Genomic DNA, 16176 nt, shown 5'->3' with positions numbered 1-16176 from the left:
AGAATCTTTGCTCATTTATCTCACTGAGCTCATTCCTGATGTCCTTAGAAAATTGACCTATTTGTGGAAGCAAATAAGATCAATATAGGCACCCTTGCATCAGTGATGGAGACCTCGGTGTTTCTCCTTCTCAAAAGCCCTTCCGATAATCTCCTGACAACTAAACTTTTAGTAGGATTAGTGTACCCATTCTGTCAAATATTCCAAATAAAGTAACTCTATCATGACATCAGGATTCAGAAAGTCTGGAAGCACGGAGAGACTAGGCTGCATGGATTCCGAATTGGTTTGCCTGCGGAAGACAGAGTAGTAATGGATGGAAAGGACTCTGCCTGGAGGTCCATGATCAGTGATCTATTCTGAAAACCCTGTTCTTTAATTATAAATGATTTGCATGATTAAGTGAAAGGGTGAGTTAGTAAATTTGCAGATGTCAGGAAGATTGGTGGTGGTGTAGACAGAGTAGAAGGTTGTCATAGGTAATCCACAGGATATTGATAGGATGTAGAGCTGGGTTGAGAAGTGGCAGATAGAGTTTGATCTGGAAAAGTCTGAAGTGGTACACTTTGGAAGGTTGAACTTGAAGACCAAGTACAGGGTTAATTGTTGGATTATTAGCGGTGTGGTGGAATAGAGTGATCATTGGGTCCATGTCCACAGCTCCCTCAAAGTTACCACATAAGTTGATAGTGTGGTTAAAAAGGCATATAGTATGTTGTCCTTCATTAGTCAGGGGATTGAGTTCAAGAGTGGTGAAATAATGTTGCAGCTCTATAAAACTCTTGTAAGACCACATTTAGAGTATTGTGTTCAGTTCTGGTCACCTCATAATGGAAAGGATGTAGAAACTTTAAAGAGGATGCAGAGAAGATTTACCAGGATGCTGTCTGGATGAGATAATGAGTGTTATGAGGATAGGTGAGCAAGATAGAGCTTTTCACTTTGGAGCAAATGAAAATGAGCAGGGACTTGGTTGAAGTGCATTAGATGATAAGAGGTATAGGTAGAGTGGATAGCCAGAGACTTCTTCACAGGGTTGGACTGACTAATACCAGGTGGCATAATCTTGAAGTCATTTGGGTAAAGTGTAGGGGAATGTCCAACATCAATTTTTAACATAGGGTGTGATAAATGCGCTCCAGGGGTGATGATAGAGGCAGATACATAAGGGGCATTTAAGAAACTCTTAAATAGGCACTTGGATGAAAGAAAAATGGAGGGATATGTGGAAGGAAGGGTTGGACTGAGTTAACAGGTAGGCCAAATATCATGGTTCAAAGGGCCTGTACTGCACTGTTCTATGTTCTATGTCAGAAATATTGGAGGGATTATCAGAAAGGCTTTCAAATATCCTGGCAATCATTGAAGCACACATTCCTTATTCCTCACCTGCTCAACGACTCTTGTAATTTCCACTCCATCTTATTTATGTTCAGTAATATCTTGTTTGAGTTAACAAATTATCCCCTTTAAAATCTCTCTCAGAAATGATTGTTTTCTTTTAGTTTTTCCTCATATAATCCTTCTGCTGTTTTTGTCAACAGTAGAGGGACTAAGCAAAATAGTTACTGGAATTTCAGAAAATTGTTTTTTTTTAATGTATATTTTCTCATTTGCTTAAATCTACAACTCTAAAGGAATATCTTAGTTGCTTTAAAGATTCTTGTCATCTGAATTTTGTTTCAGCATATTCAGGCTGGCTTATGCCTCAAGTCTGATTTTTACAATATTTAATATGGTCTTCTTTTCTTTGTTCCTTCCAGTTCCCCTCCTCATCTCCTTTTTTCTGCATGACTCACTGTCCTCTCCTATAAGATTTCATCTTCTTCACCTCATTGTCACTTCCACCAATCACCTCTAAGCTTTTCTCATTCCCATTCCCCCATTCCCCACTTACCCCCCTTACCTGGATGTATCTACCATCCACCATCTCTAGCTCTTCATTCTCCTTCTGCCTGTTTTTACAGGCAATCTTCCCTCTTTCTTTCTCGTCCTGATGAAAGGTCTTGACTCAAAACATCAACTATCCATTTCCCTTCATAAATATTACCTGTCCTGCTGAATTCCTCCAGCATCTTGAGTGATATTCTAGATTTCTAGCATCTTTCCCATGCCTACTTTCTTTGTACCATGGTGACCAGAAACTGTCTTCTCTAGAAAGATTGTATTAAATTGTGACTTCCATCATAAGTTGACTCTGTAGCACTTGCTGTTATGAAATCTTCCAGAAGATTTGGGGAAGTTGTTGGAAAACAGTTGTTGTTCATAAGATGAACAATAATCTTCATTAGGACCTTCAGAATTAAGTTGTGACTAGAGAGAGCAGGAATGCTGGTGAAATGGGATTGTTGAAAATGAGATATGTACTTTATGTGTGTATACTGATTGCAAAATAATTGTTCTAGACTCCTAAATTCCTTACAAATCTACCAAATTATGCTGCTGAAGGAATTCACCCAGGCCACAAGCATTAACAACCTACTCTTAGTCATACTATCTAAATGTACATGGAAAATAATGCTGAGACTAGGAATATTTAGCCAGACCTAACTTAGAATTTTGATGTTCATTTGGAATTGAGACAATTTGGATTCATTTGCAGTGTGTTCATATAAAAAAAGGATATTTGGTTAAAAACACAAAATGCTGGCAGAACTCAGCAGACCAGACAGCATCTATGGGAGGAGGTAATAACGACGTTTCGGGCCGAAACCCTTCATCAGGAGTGAAGTAACATGGGATGGTGGAGGGGGAATAAGAAGTGGGGGGAGGGTCAGGCTGGGGGAAATTATAGATAGGGATGGGGTAAGTGGGGGGGGGGGCAGGGGTATCAACGGAGGTCTGTGAGTTGGATGTTCATGCCGGCAGGTAGGAGGCTCCCTAGGTGGGAGATAAGGTATTGCTCCATCGACCTGTGTGTGGCCTCATCTTGACGGTAGAGGAGGTCATGGACAGACATGTCGGAGTGGGAGTGGTCTGTGGAATTGAAGTGTGTGGCCACAGGGAGATCCCGCCATTGCTGGAGAACTGAGCGCCGATGTTCGGTGAAACGGTCTCCCAGTCTGCGATGGGTCTCCCCAATGTATAAATGGCCACATTGGGAGCACCAGATACAGTATATCACCCCAGTTGACTCGCAGGTGAAGTGGTGCCTCACCTGAAAGGACTGTCTGGGGCCTGGGATGGTGGTGAGGGAAGAAGTGTGGGGGCAGGTGTAGCATGTCTTCCGTTTGCAGGGATAAGTGCCTGGAGGGCAGTGGGGAGGGATGGGGGGGAATGAATCGACATGGGAGTCACGTAGGGAGCGATCCCTGCGGAAAGCCGAGAGTGGGGGGAGGGGAAGATGTGGCTGGTGGTGGGATCCCGTAGGGGGTGGTGGAAGTTACAGAGGATTATACGTTGGATATGTAGGCTGGTAGGGTGATAGGTGAGGACCAGGGGACTCTATCCCTGGTGGGCTGGCAGGGGGATGGGGTGAGGGCAGAGGTATGTGAAATATGGGAGATGTGATGTAGTGCAGGGTTGATAGTGGATGAAGGGAAGCCCCCTTCTTTAAAAAAGGAAGGCGTCTCCTTTGTCTTAGAATGAAAGGCTTCATCCTGAGAGCAGATGTGGCGGAGGAATTGAGAGAAAGGGATAGCATTTTTGCAGGAGACAGGGTGGGAGGAGGAGTAGGCTAGGTAGCTGTGGGAGTCTGTAGGTTTGTAGTAGACATCGGTGGATAGGCTGTCTCCAGAGATAGAAACAGAAAGATCTAGAAAAGGGAGGGAGGTGTCGGAAATAGACCAGGTGAATTTGAGGGTGGGGTGAAAGTTGGAGGCGAAGTTAATGAAGTCGACGAGCTCAGCAAGTGTGCAGGAAGCAACACCGATGCAGTCGTCGATATAACATAAGAAAAGAGGAGGACAGATACTGGTGTAGGCTTGGAACATAGATTGCTCCACATGGCCGACAAAAAGGCAGGTGTAGCTAGGATCCATTCCTTTAGTTTGGAGGAAGTGGGAGGAGCCAAAGGAGAAATTGTTAAGGGTGAGGTCCAATTCTGCGAGGCGGAGAAGGGTGGTGGTAGAAGGTGACTGGCTGGGTCTGGAATCCAAGAAGAAACAGAGAGCTTGGAGGCCTGGTGGGGGATAGAGGTATATAGGGACTGGACGTCCATGGTGAAAATGAGGCGGTGGGGGCCAGGGAACTTGAAATCTTTGAAGAGATGTGAAGCATGGTGATGCACCATCAATAACCCTCAGAGATGTGAGGTGAGATATAGGCTTTTATTGGCTGGAAGGAGGAACAAGCAGCAAGTGACTACCACACAACATCCTGGAGACTGAGGCCGGGGCTGTGTCTCCAAAATCGTCTTTATATTGGGGTCCGTGGGAGGAGCCTCAGGAGCAGTCTCAGTGGGGGGGGGGGGTGTCCAGACAGGTGTACGTAGTTCACCATACATGGGAAGTATCACAGACATAGGTGGGAAGGGATTGAACAAGGGGAGATAAAACAGAGTCGAGATAGGCAGAAATGAGTTCAGTGGGGCAGGAGCAAGCAGAGACAATGGGTCTGCCTGGACAGGCAGGTTTGTGAGTCTTAGGTAGGAGGTAGAAACAGGAAGTGTGGGCTGTGGGAACTATTTGGTTAATGTGGTTTTTCAATACGTTGCCAATTCAGAAGCTGAATATGGCCTATATCTACAGAATACTGAATGTCTTAGAGGTCACAGGTTTCAATGGTGCTGGCTAAAGGTTTGTGATGAGTTGTCGCTGTGCATCTTGTAGATGGTACAAACTGCTGCTTCTGTGTGTCTGGATGGGTGTCTACCAAGGAGCTGTTACAGTGTTGTGTATGCTGTTGAGCTTCTTGCATCTAGACAAGTAGAAAGTATCCCCACACACTCTGGACTTGGTTTAAGATAGTGCCACTGAATACATGTGACAACTCACTGGTAGTTCAAAAGGCAAGAAATTTGACTAAAATCTTTATTAATAACACTTTTTTTTCGGAAGTAAGTTGTAGTAAATTGTCACTGCAAGCAATGAAGAGGCAAGCAAAAGCAAAGTGACTTTAAGGGATGTATTGTGCTGATACTTTGCAGAATCGACACAGGTGGAGTGAGCCATTCAGAGAGAAGTCGAAACTGAGGAGTTCCAAATTTAAATCAACTGCTGAAGGACCCATTAGACTTTCATGTCAGACAACTCTTTTCCCTCCCTTCACAGAAACGAGAACAACTTACATTTAAAGTCGTCGACCTCAGCTACATGCCACCCTTCTCTAAAATTATGGACTGCCCTTAGCCCCACCTCTTCAGGGTCTCCCATCCTATCAGGAGGCATGTCTTCTGTCACGTCTTCTGGAATAGCACAACATCCTTACTAGCCAATTGGTCAAAATGCCACAAATCAGCGTAACTTCCCCCAAACCCTTTATGGAACTCGGCTCTCTGGACACCCGTTAATAGGGAGTTCAGACATTCACCCCACTCAAAACACAAGCTTTAAAAGCTGAATGCTGTGTAATAGCTGTTAAGAATTGATTAAGCGGTTTCTGTGTGTAAGCTTGTGTTTAAACTAGTGTCGGGGAAAGTAACTAAAGTAATTTATTATGGGGACCATAGGAAATCTGGGCTGGTGTGATTCAATTACACAGCATTCAGAAAAACTTCAGGCACCCCCATAATGAAACTCCCCCACCAGGTTTGTATGGAAACTTGGCTTGTTTCCAGCCATGATAACAGCCATAGTATTCAGTGGTAAGAAAGCCACTTTTCACAGACAATATATGTCTAGGGTTGGTATGATTTGGGATCAGCCAAACAGGGAAGTCATGATAGTCCAGTCAAAGAAACCTCAACTTGAGCGAATGCTGTGTAAGTACTACCCATACACAATTGCTAGTTGGCATAAAATGACAGATCATACACCACATAAAGTTTTAAATAAAGTGTATTTACAAATTTCAGCTTTATTGAACAGTTGGCAGGAAAAAGAAAGGAGGGAAATAAAAAAACCCATTATACGTAAACTAGTCTAAATGTGCAGATCATTGGAGCTCATGTTGAGGTTGACCTTTTATTCACACTTTGGACTCATGGTCTGCATGAAAGCACACACCACATTCCGAACTTCGCTCAAAATCCATTTTGAACAAATAGGTTCTCTCTCCTGGGTATGTTGACCCTTCCTCCTTGGAGCCATTCTTCTGCACAAAGCACTTTGTACAACAGAGATGCTCCTTCCCACAACATCCTCATCCATCACCACCACCACCCCCCAACGTCCTCTCCATAGCTCTCACCAAAAAAAATCCATGAACCACATTGTCCATCACAAATCTCTCTACACCCTGCTTTCTCAAACTTTCTCTCAATTCCGTCATCTTGATTAGCAGACTCAACATTACCAATTTGAACATCACAGCCTCTTTTTTTTTGGCCAAAGCCAAACACTCAAAAGCAGAACACATTGCTTTTACAAAACTGCTAAAATAAAGTAATTGCAGCATAGCAGTAAAAACCTTAACCAGGTCTCCAGGATCTCCACCAGCTTCTTTAGGACTTGGTAGTACCACCATCTATAGCACCCTTGGGACAATGCAGTCTTGCTTCCTGCTAGTTGTTATTTCTGACATTATGACTGAATCTCTGTTCATAGTTACACAATTGTCAGCTCTATCAATGCTCATATTAATATACTCATTCAATTCATGTCAATGTTAAAAGTACTACATTTCTATTATTGTCATTATCCTTAAACACGAGAGCTATATAATCCCTTTTCAGGCACAATTTAATTTATTTGGGCTTATTATAATATTTATGTCTTTACACTGAATTGCTGCCACAAAACAAAAAATTTAATGTGAGGTAGTGATAATAAATCTGATCTTGATTCTGTTTGATTTTGATTGCCAGAATCAGACCAGACCTAATATCACTGGCAAATATCGTGAAATTTGATAACCACATTTGTTAAGCATTGTGTGCAGCTTAAACTGTCTTCCTAAGACTATTCAGTAGCTTCAATGTTAAACAAATATTCTGTCATCTGTGTTTCTCTTGTACTGAGAATGTATCTGGCTTGCTGTATTGAGTACAACCTTTTATACTGAAGCAACGTGCACTTTCATAGTCAGACTTCACTTCTAAATTGACATAATTGTCATGGATGATTGCTTTTGAAACCATAGTAGTTTTCCCCACCTGTCTCAGTTTTTCCACAAAACTTGTATAAGTAAGTGGGATAGTCCAATGATGGAGCTAACATTTTGTCATGTTGTAGTTTCATTACAAGAAATTCCCACTGGTGTATTCATTTATCAACAATCTGTGGTCATTCTAGAAATCATCTCCTTCACTGTGGTTACATTACAGGCATCTTGAACAATTGAATAAGTCATTTTTATCAATTCAGCTTCTTCATTAAATCACACCCCGAACATTCTGCTCAGGAAGATACCAAAATGACAATGCTGTAAATTCTTCAGTACTGCTATATAATTCCCAATGGGCTCACCTGACCTTTTGTATCTGGCCTTGAATTTACGACCAAATGTAATTGCTGTGGGTGGTGAATTCAAATGATTTTGTAATCTCTTTCACTGTATAAAAGAAGACCAGTTTTGACATGTGTGGTGCCAGGAGATCCATTAAATTGGTACTCTTATCTGAGTCTATTTCTATAAGCAAGATTCCTTATGGCTACACTTTAAGTTGACACCACTTTGACCTCAACTTTGTTTGCTATAAGGAACCATAATTCATACTACCTAAGAATGAAAAAGCTCCCAAGACTTATCACAGTCTCCAAGACTTCTAATGTTGCTGGATTGTGTCTGCAGTTCGATTTTGTACTGTTCTCATTTTAACAGCTGCATAGTTTAACTGAGTGATCTCCTACAGCAGCCGTTTCAAATCCTGTGCTCAAATCCAAGTCTGAGCACTTTTGCTTCTAGTCTGCATGTTGAAGTTGCGGTGAAGCGCCTCACTGCTGCAAGGATGTAGTGCTTTCTACTTTGAGAAGTTCCAATTCTTTATCAATCCTTCTTCATAAACTTTGTAGTGTATGTCGTCATGGGGGTTCTTGTGTGAAGTGACATGGAGAGTTTGCAGAGTAATATATGGGAAACATGCTGACTTCTGACAGATTTCTGGTGTATTTAAAGTTCTTTTTTAGACTGTACATATGTGCACGATATTACATACACTATGAGCAATAATGCTGTAAGTAATGGTGCATACCTATTTACACTCACCATGTTGCTTTATACATTCTGAGAAACACATCCATTTACTACTCTACTTCATTGTACTCTCCAAATCCTCTGGTAACAGTTTTATTAATTCCACTTGACATCCTTTTCTTATTTGGAACAATTTAAATATGTCCTCTGTGATCAATGCTGTTCACTGATGTTGAATTTTTGGAGAATCTCAGGGTTGTGTGTGCTGACGTGTAGGTATTCTGATAATAATTTACTTTGAACTTTAAGTTTCATATGATATTACAATGCGTAAGCTACATAGATTTGGAGTTAGAAAATTAATCAGATTAATCAAATGAAAACAAGACATTTTAAGCCAAAGCTACTACTTGTTATTTATAATATGCAATAAGACCAGAGTGTCCTTAGAACATTGATCAGATCAGGGAGAATTTGAGTAAAGTAAATAGAGTATGTCTCAGATCTGTAATGTTAACTCTGATTCTCTTCCCAGAGATGCTACCTGGCCTGCATTTATTCATTGATTTTATTGGTATTTTCAGGTTTGTGTCAGTATTGGCACCTCAGTAGAAAATGCTTGGACATTGATCAGGACCATTCACCGCAGCTGAGATACTACATGTCCTTTATCTTGCCAAGTGGTCCTGAAGCCAGTGATATTGTGCCTGTTACTAGTTCAGCTGAATTAATCTGGACAATATGTAACAATGTTAAGAATGAACCTCATATAGCACCTCCAATCAATCTAAAGCCCACATATGTGTTCTATCCTGAGCCTTTGCTTCCCACATGACCTGGTGATCTGCATTTTATATACCATCTTCCCTAAAACAAAGTCAAATGCTTCTTCATGATCTCCCAATCACTGTGGTCTTCACCTCAATAGAAATGGATCCAGCTCTCTCTCAGTTATCCCAGATTAGCTACCTCCCCTTAAAATCATGGTGTTTATTCATCCAGTGGGTCTTCATTTAACCATTCATGTTCTTTTCTACACACAGAGATGCCGTTATATTTGGGACATTATTGGAACCATTATAGCTAATTTGTCTGGTACATGTTGAGAGCTTGGCGTAATTTAATCAAACTAAACAGTCTTCGTCTGCATCTTCCAACTTAACTGCCATTGTGAGAATAGAAATAAATCAAACAGAACCTCTGGCCCCCACACAGGCTGATATCTAAAATTACATGAGACCTGTATCGCATCAGTCAGTAGCTTTCAGTTAGCTTCACTATAACTATTACATCATCGCCTTAATAACTTCAAACAGAATAACAAGAGATTGAATTTTAAAATTTCATTCCAGTCTATACAAATCGATTATTATTGGAACAATTAATTTGCTGCCTCATTAAATCACATGGCCTGTTCACATACCCAATGACTTCTGTTCAGCAGCACACTCTGGTTTAGAAATCATTGTGATACACACCAGTAGTAGCAGTATACACCTAGCTAAATACTTCTGTTTCAAATCTAGTCCATGAGAAAGAGGTATTACATAAGCTTATTTATTGCTCCATTCTTCAATCAGAACCTGCTGGTGTTCAGTTCTGTGGGGTCCGACCAAAGCCAGAATACTATAGTATTCCATCCTTCTCATATAAGTAATGACTTCTTGTAAAAGTGAGTTGCCAGCATGGTGGGACATCACCTGCCCACAGATTCTATTGAGAAGTAAGATGAAGTGAATGAGCATTTTAACAAGGCTAAGACTCAATTAACTGAGGAAAGAACAAAGCATTTCTGTCCAACATCCCCAATGACTTTGGCTTAGTTACATGAGTTTGTAAGTTATAGGCACTGAATGATTCAGTACAGAGCCTTTTAATATGCTTTATCTGGTGAGAGTGGAGGCATTGCAACTTTAATTTTACTTAAAATCTACTGTATCTGTCAAGTCTGGAAAGGGTGTAAGAAAGGTTTTATGAGACTTTTACAAAGACTGGAGATTTCAGTTGTGAGGACTGGTGGACAGGCTAGGTCATTCTTTTTCTAGAACACAGGGGTCTAAGTAGCAGCTTATAAAACCACAGGAGACATACCGAAGGCAAATAGCTGCGGTCTTTTCCCCAGGGCTGGCGAGTCCAAAACTGGAGAGCATAGGTTTAAAATGAGAGGAGAAGGATTAAAAAGATACCTCAGTGGTAACTTTTACAAACAGAAAGTAGTGAGTATATGGAATGAACTGCCAGAAGGAGTGATAGAGGCCTTTGCAATTATGACATTTAAATAACATTTGGACAGGTACAATGATAGGAAATCAATATGGGCCAAAGGCAAGCGAATGGAATGAGTTCAGATAGGCAACTTGATTGGCCTGGACAAGTTGGACTAAGGAGCCTTCTTCCATGCTGAATGACTTCATGACAAAATCATGCAAATCTGTTCCTACAAATAAGGCCTGTAGCAATGATGCATATCCAGCACTGCACCCTACACTTTGCTCTGCTGGAGTCTAAGGTGATCAAGTGCTCATTATTTACAGGGCTCAGCAGCATGGTTCCAACGTTCATTGAGTCCACTCGTGTTCAATGATGTCCAATTGTCAGTTGGATGTGGTACCCTCATGGTTTACATAATGCCCCTCAGAAAACATTTTGTGAATGGAACTAAAGTGCTTCCAAACCTGTACCCAAAGGTTTTCCAGTCATTTGGGCTAGAGTTCTACTATTTCCCAATCTGTCACACCCAATTGTGAGCATATGTATATGGAATCAACTCCCATGATACTTGTGAATGCCTGCATTCATTCATTTTACATTCATTTCTGAATGGATAAACTCTGATAGTCTCAGCCACATTGCCTCCACGTCTGATTCCTCCAAAGAGCAGGATTCTGTTCATTTCCATCAATAAATATTGTTGTAATTTGCCTATTATATATCACTTGATGGCTTACTATTAGTTGGTAAAAGCTGGGGAGATGAAGATTTAATGTTGCCTTAATTAATGTTACACTGGGATTGGCAGCTGTTAGAAGATCTCATTGCTGATAAATTGGTCATTTATAATCACAAAATGCAGGCTGACAGCCAAGTTGGTGATAAAGTATCGACTAAATGGTGGATTTATATTTAACAGATTATTTAGAGAACTATGAGTTAAATCCAATATTTGATATGGTGTACTGAGTCAGTCTACTATTTACAAATGACAGCTGCATTCTTTTTATAATTCAGCACACTTCTCGAGAATTTCCAAAGGGCAGTCAGCAGTGTTCCGATTTATCAAAGTGCATCTACAGTATCCTACAGTACCATTGTTTCACCTCCGGAACATCCTCATCCTCAAATTTCAAACACAGACAAGGGGACATTTTGTTTGGGCTGTCATTACTGTCAACAGTTTGACCTCTCCATCTGTCCTGGGTCAATCTTGAGCAGTATTTGGAGAGTTATTCTGACTGCAGTGATGTTATGCAGGAAAGGGCATGCTGTGCAATGGAACAAGAAGTCATTAACTCTTTCACCAGAAAATACAAAGTATAAGTGCTTGAATTTTTGTTTGATCCTAATAAAACACAGGTTCCAAGAACTGTTGGCATTGCAGATCCATGAACACGAGTAGTTATCACCTTGCATTTGCAAAGGAGACCTAAATTGCTTGTGATATTTGTGAAAAGATATACCTCATATCCTTCAACACAAGCAATGCTGCAGATGCAGGAAATCCAGAGTAACACACTCAAAATGCTGGAAAAACTCAGGGGCATCTACCATATGGACAGAAAAAACTGTTCACCATTTTGGGGGTCAAGACTCCATTGATGCTGTCTGCCCTGCTGAGTTCCCCCAGCATTTTATCTGTGTTCCTCCATATTTTTGAGCTTGGGGTGTAAGTACCTGTTGATCCCATTTGCCAGAGGCTGTTACCAGTGTGGTTATGTGCTTTGTCACTGTAATTCCGAATCCTTTAACTTTCCTGGTTTTATAGCTTAATAACAGGCTAATAAGAAAATGTTCCATTTATTCAGTGGCCTTGGTGTAGTAATAGATCACAGGTCAGCTCACAGGAGTATTCTTAAACAGAATTTAAAAATTTTAATCAGAAAAGGAGACATTACATCAGATGACTGAAGACATAGAACATAGAACAGTACAAGACAGGAAATGGCCATTCAGCACACGATGTTTGTGCCAATCATGATGCCGATGCCAGTCCCATTTGCTTGCATAATGTTGATATCCCTTCTTATGTGCCAAACTAAACGCTTCTACCGTTCCCTCAGCAGCATTTTCCATACATCACCCATCCTCTTTGAAAAAAACCTGCCCTACAAATCTCCTTTAAAATTTTCCCTGTCATCTTAATGCTATGTCCTCAGTTATTTGACATTAACATCTAGGCTTTTGACAAGGTCCCTCATTTTAGGCTGGTTCAGCAGGTTAGATCAAGGGTGAGAACACCGAAAGGATACAAAATTGGCTTGGTGGAAGGAGTCAGAGTTAGTGAAGAATTGATTTTTAGATTGGAGGCCAGTGACCAGTGTGGCAGAGATTTGTGCCCGATCCTTTGTTGTATGGCATTTTGCTTGAATGATTTAGATGAGAATGCAGATAGTTTGATTAGTAAGCTTGCAGATGATGCCAAAATTGGTGGGTGTGGTATACAAGAAAAAGTTGACTTAAGGTTACAACAGAACCTTGATCACTGGGCAAATGGATAAAGGAATGGAAGATGTAAGTCAACTCGGGCAAGTCTTGAACCAGTGCAGTTTGGAAGTTATACCAGGGTGGTACTTACACATTGACCAGCAGGAGCATGGAGAGATTTGTAGAACAGAGAAAACTAGAGCTACAAATATATAGTTCCCTGTAAATGGTGACACAGGTAGACAAAGCAGTAAAGAAGGCAGATGACCCACTTCCTTTTAAAGAATAGACTCTGAATACAATACAAAGGTTAGGTTTGAGTTGTATTAGATATTATTGAGGTCCCAGCATCAGCAAGTCTCTTGTGCTTCTACTAATCGGACAGATTACATTTTCATCAATAACATGTCTATATACCACAAATATCAGTGGTCAAAGAGAAGCTGAAAGCTTCAGCTCAGAGAGGTGTAAATCATTGTAGGATTTTGGGGAAATAATTCAAAAGCTTAGGTCCAGGCTGTCAGATCAATGAAAATTGGGAGCATATAAATCATAGGAATTGGAGAACGAAGGTCAAAGATGATTAGAGGTTACCAAAAAGAGATCTAAAAACACTTTAAAAACTGAGATATGGTTGAACTGTGAGCCGATAGATCAATGAGCTCACTAAATGTGATTCAGTTCCACTTAAGATACAAAGAATTTAATATGAATTTGATGGAGGTTCAAAATTAGAGGAACCGCTGAGGGCAATATGAATGTCACAGCTTGAAAAAGTGATCATTGTAACTGCAGAAGGTATGGAGATAGTTGAGCTTTGTCAAGAGGTAAAAATTGGTAGCTATGATGATGGTGATGATGGAGCAGATATGAAGACTAAGGCTCATTACAGGATCTAATAAGGGGCTAAGACTGGAAATGGCCTGATTGAAACTAAGAATATGACTATGAAAAGGGATAGAATTGGTGACTGTGTAATGGAAGTTGCAGCATATAGCTCAATATGCAACCTTTCTAGATCTACAACTAAAAATTACTTGAATTCTGAGCTTGCAGTCTTAAGGTAACAGATCAGTTAAAGCATTAATTTGGAAGATAATTATATACCATACACTATGAGATATAGTATCCTTGACATTATAAAATTGTAAATTTGATTTTCAGACAGACATACTTTATTGATCCTAAGGGAAACTGGGTTTCATTACAGTCGCACCAACCAAGAATAGTATAGAAATATAGCAATATAAAACCATAAATAATTAAATAATAATAAGTAAATTATTCCAAGTGGAAATAAGTCCAGGACAAGCCAATTGGCTCATGGTGTCTGACACTCCAAGGGAGGAGTTGTAAAGTTTGACGGCCACAGGCAGGAATGACTTTCAGGAAGCAGTTTTTAAAAAATCAGATAGAATCTAAAATATTTATCACTTTAGATGCTACCTGATGGGTTGAGTGTATTCAGCACTTTCTGTACTTTCTATTTCTATTTCAGAATTCTAGCATTTGAAGTTTTTTAACTTTTCAGTGTCATAGAATACATTTTGAGTAACATTTGTATTTTTTTTTAACAGATGTTTTATGCCCTAATGTTAGATTGGAGGGGAATCACTACAACGTAGCAAAGAAGGCCTCCTCTAATGTCCCAGGTAAGTGGATCTGATTGCAGGGAACATACAGGTAACCACGGCATTAGGGGTGTACTGCATTCCTAGAAAATTGTGATGAGTATCATGATTTTCCTAAACATGAATCCCCTAAACCCATTGAGTAGTATGTTATAAATTTAAATGCATTCTTATGGAATGCTTTTCCCTCATATTAACACTTTTATCAGCGATAATTCACTGCTGTTACTTAATAGTTGAGACTAACATGAGGCTTGGGATGGAAGAGGCTCATAGCTTAGGAAAGGGTTTAGAGACTGGGCATAGGGTCACAGAGCAACACAGCATGGATACAATTTCACTAGCCTAAAGAGTCCATGCCAATCCCAGTGCCCACCGAGCTAGTCCCAAAGTCCTATATTCAACATATCAGTGAAAAAGGATGAGATTTGATGATCAGAGTTCAAGGGAGAAAGATAGTATAGAAAGGGCTCCATGGCAGTGGCAATGAGTTAAAGTGTGGTGGCCTTGTGGAAATGCAGTAATGACTAAGGGATAACTTTAAAGTGCCAGTGTAAAGCGAGCCATGGTTACTGTGGTTCCCAACAAAACAGCACATCAGTGAAAAAGTTTTGCAAATCAAAGTGCTTCACTCCTGGATATCTAATCACATGTCATCAGACTGGTGAGGGAGTGGCATAGGGGGGACTTGGCTATGACTGCAGACTCAATCAACGCGGTGACATCATATCCAAATCTTACTGCCCCAGACTGTTAAGTAATTAATATAAATATTGATTAAAATATGTCTCTCTCTTGATCTTTTCCACATAAATCCGATAAGAGTGAAATTCATTCTGAGTTTTGAAGTTTGTAAGGGTGAATGTCCATTATCCAAACATGGGACATAATGTGAGTGTCGCTGAAGTAGTTAAACCATTTTGGACGTCAGAATGCACCATGGTCAATCTTAATTTTGACATGACCAACAATGAATTATATTGATTATGTGACATCAAAAATACATGTCCACATTTGTAGAGTTGTCAAAGGACTTTAGAAGTAGAAGAAAGAGTAGGTCATATAGAATCCATTTTGATTTTCAATGAAGTAATATCTGATTCTGGGTGAAAAGTAATCAATAAAAAAGTAAATAAAATTAACATTAAAGTTCCATGTATTTGGGTTTCTTAGTAAAGCATATAATACAAAATTCAATAATAAGACTAAATCCATTTGTCTCATTGTATTTGAAGTGCTGTCCTCATGTCAGACCTTCCTTACTTTGCAATAGAAGGAGAGAACAGAAAAGATTCACCAGATTGTTTCCCCAGTGGTGGGCTTGCCATATGAGATCCTATCTAATGAGTTGCAATTAAGTTCAAAGGATTCAAAATATGTTTGTTATCAAAGTATGTATATTTTGAGATTCGTCCGCTTACAGGCAGCCACAAAACAAGAAACCCGAATGAACCCAATTAATAGAAAAGACTAACATCAATGCGTGGAGAAAGAGGGGGGAAAAGACACAATCAATAAAAGCAAGGAACATAACTCTGAACCAAGTTGAATGTATAGACCGGAATCCCAGAGCAGGTAGAGTAGACCCATAGCATCTCTTTTCATGCCATTTGTTCGTCCACCGAAGATACAAGGTTCCATTAGCACAAGGGCTTGAAAGAAGTGAAATTGGACAAAGCTTTGTGAAATCATGATTTTATGCCTAGAACATTATTCTATTATTCTCTCATAT

General features: G+C 40.1%; 1 protein-coding gene across 1 annotated transcript in view; it reads left to right on the top strand.

Annotated features, from left to right (window-relative positions):
* The window catches only part of col22a1 (collagen, type XXII, alpha 1), a 256846-nt gene that overhangs the window by 65402 nt on the left and 175268 nt on the right, over positions 1 to 16176 (top strand). Inside the window, exon 4 of the mRNA XM_059988289.1 lies at positions 14391 to 14465. Coding sequence (XP_059844272.1) covers positions 14391 to 14465 — 75 coding nt within the window. The remainder of the gene's footprint in view (positions 1 to 14390; positions 14466 to 16176) is intronic.

The sequence above is a fragment of the Hypanus sabinus genome, chromosome 1, assembly GCF_030144855.1.
Source record: "Hypanus sabinus isolate sHypSab1 chromosome 1, sHypSab1.hap1, whole genome shotgun sequence".
Classification (NCBI taxonomy): Eukaryota; Metazoa; Chordata; class Chondrichthyes; order Myliobatiformes; family Dasyatidae; genus Hypanus; species Hypanus sabinus.
Note: the sequence above shows the minus strand (reverse complement) of the source record. Positions and strands in the feature narration are given on the sequence as shown.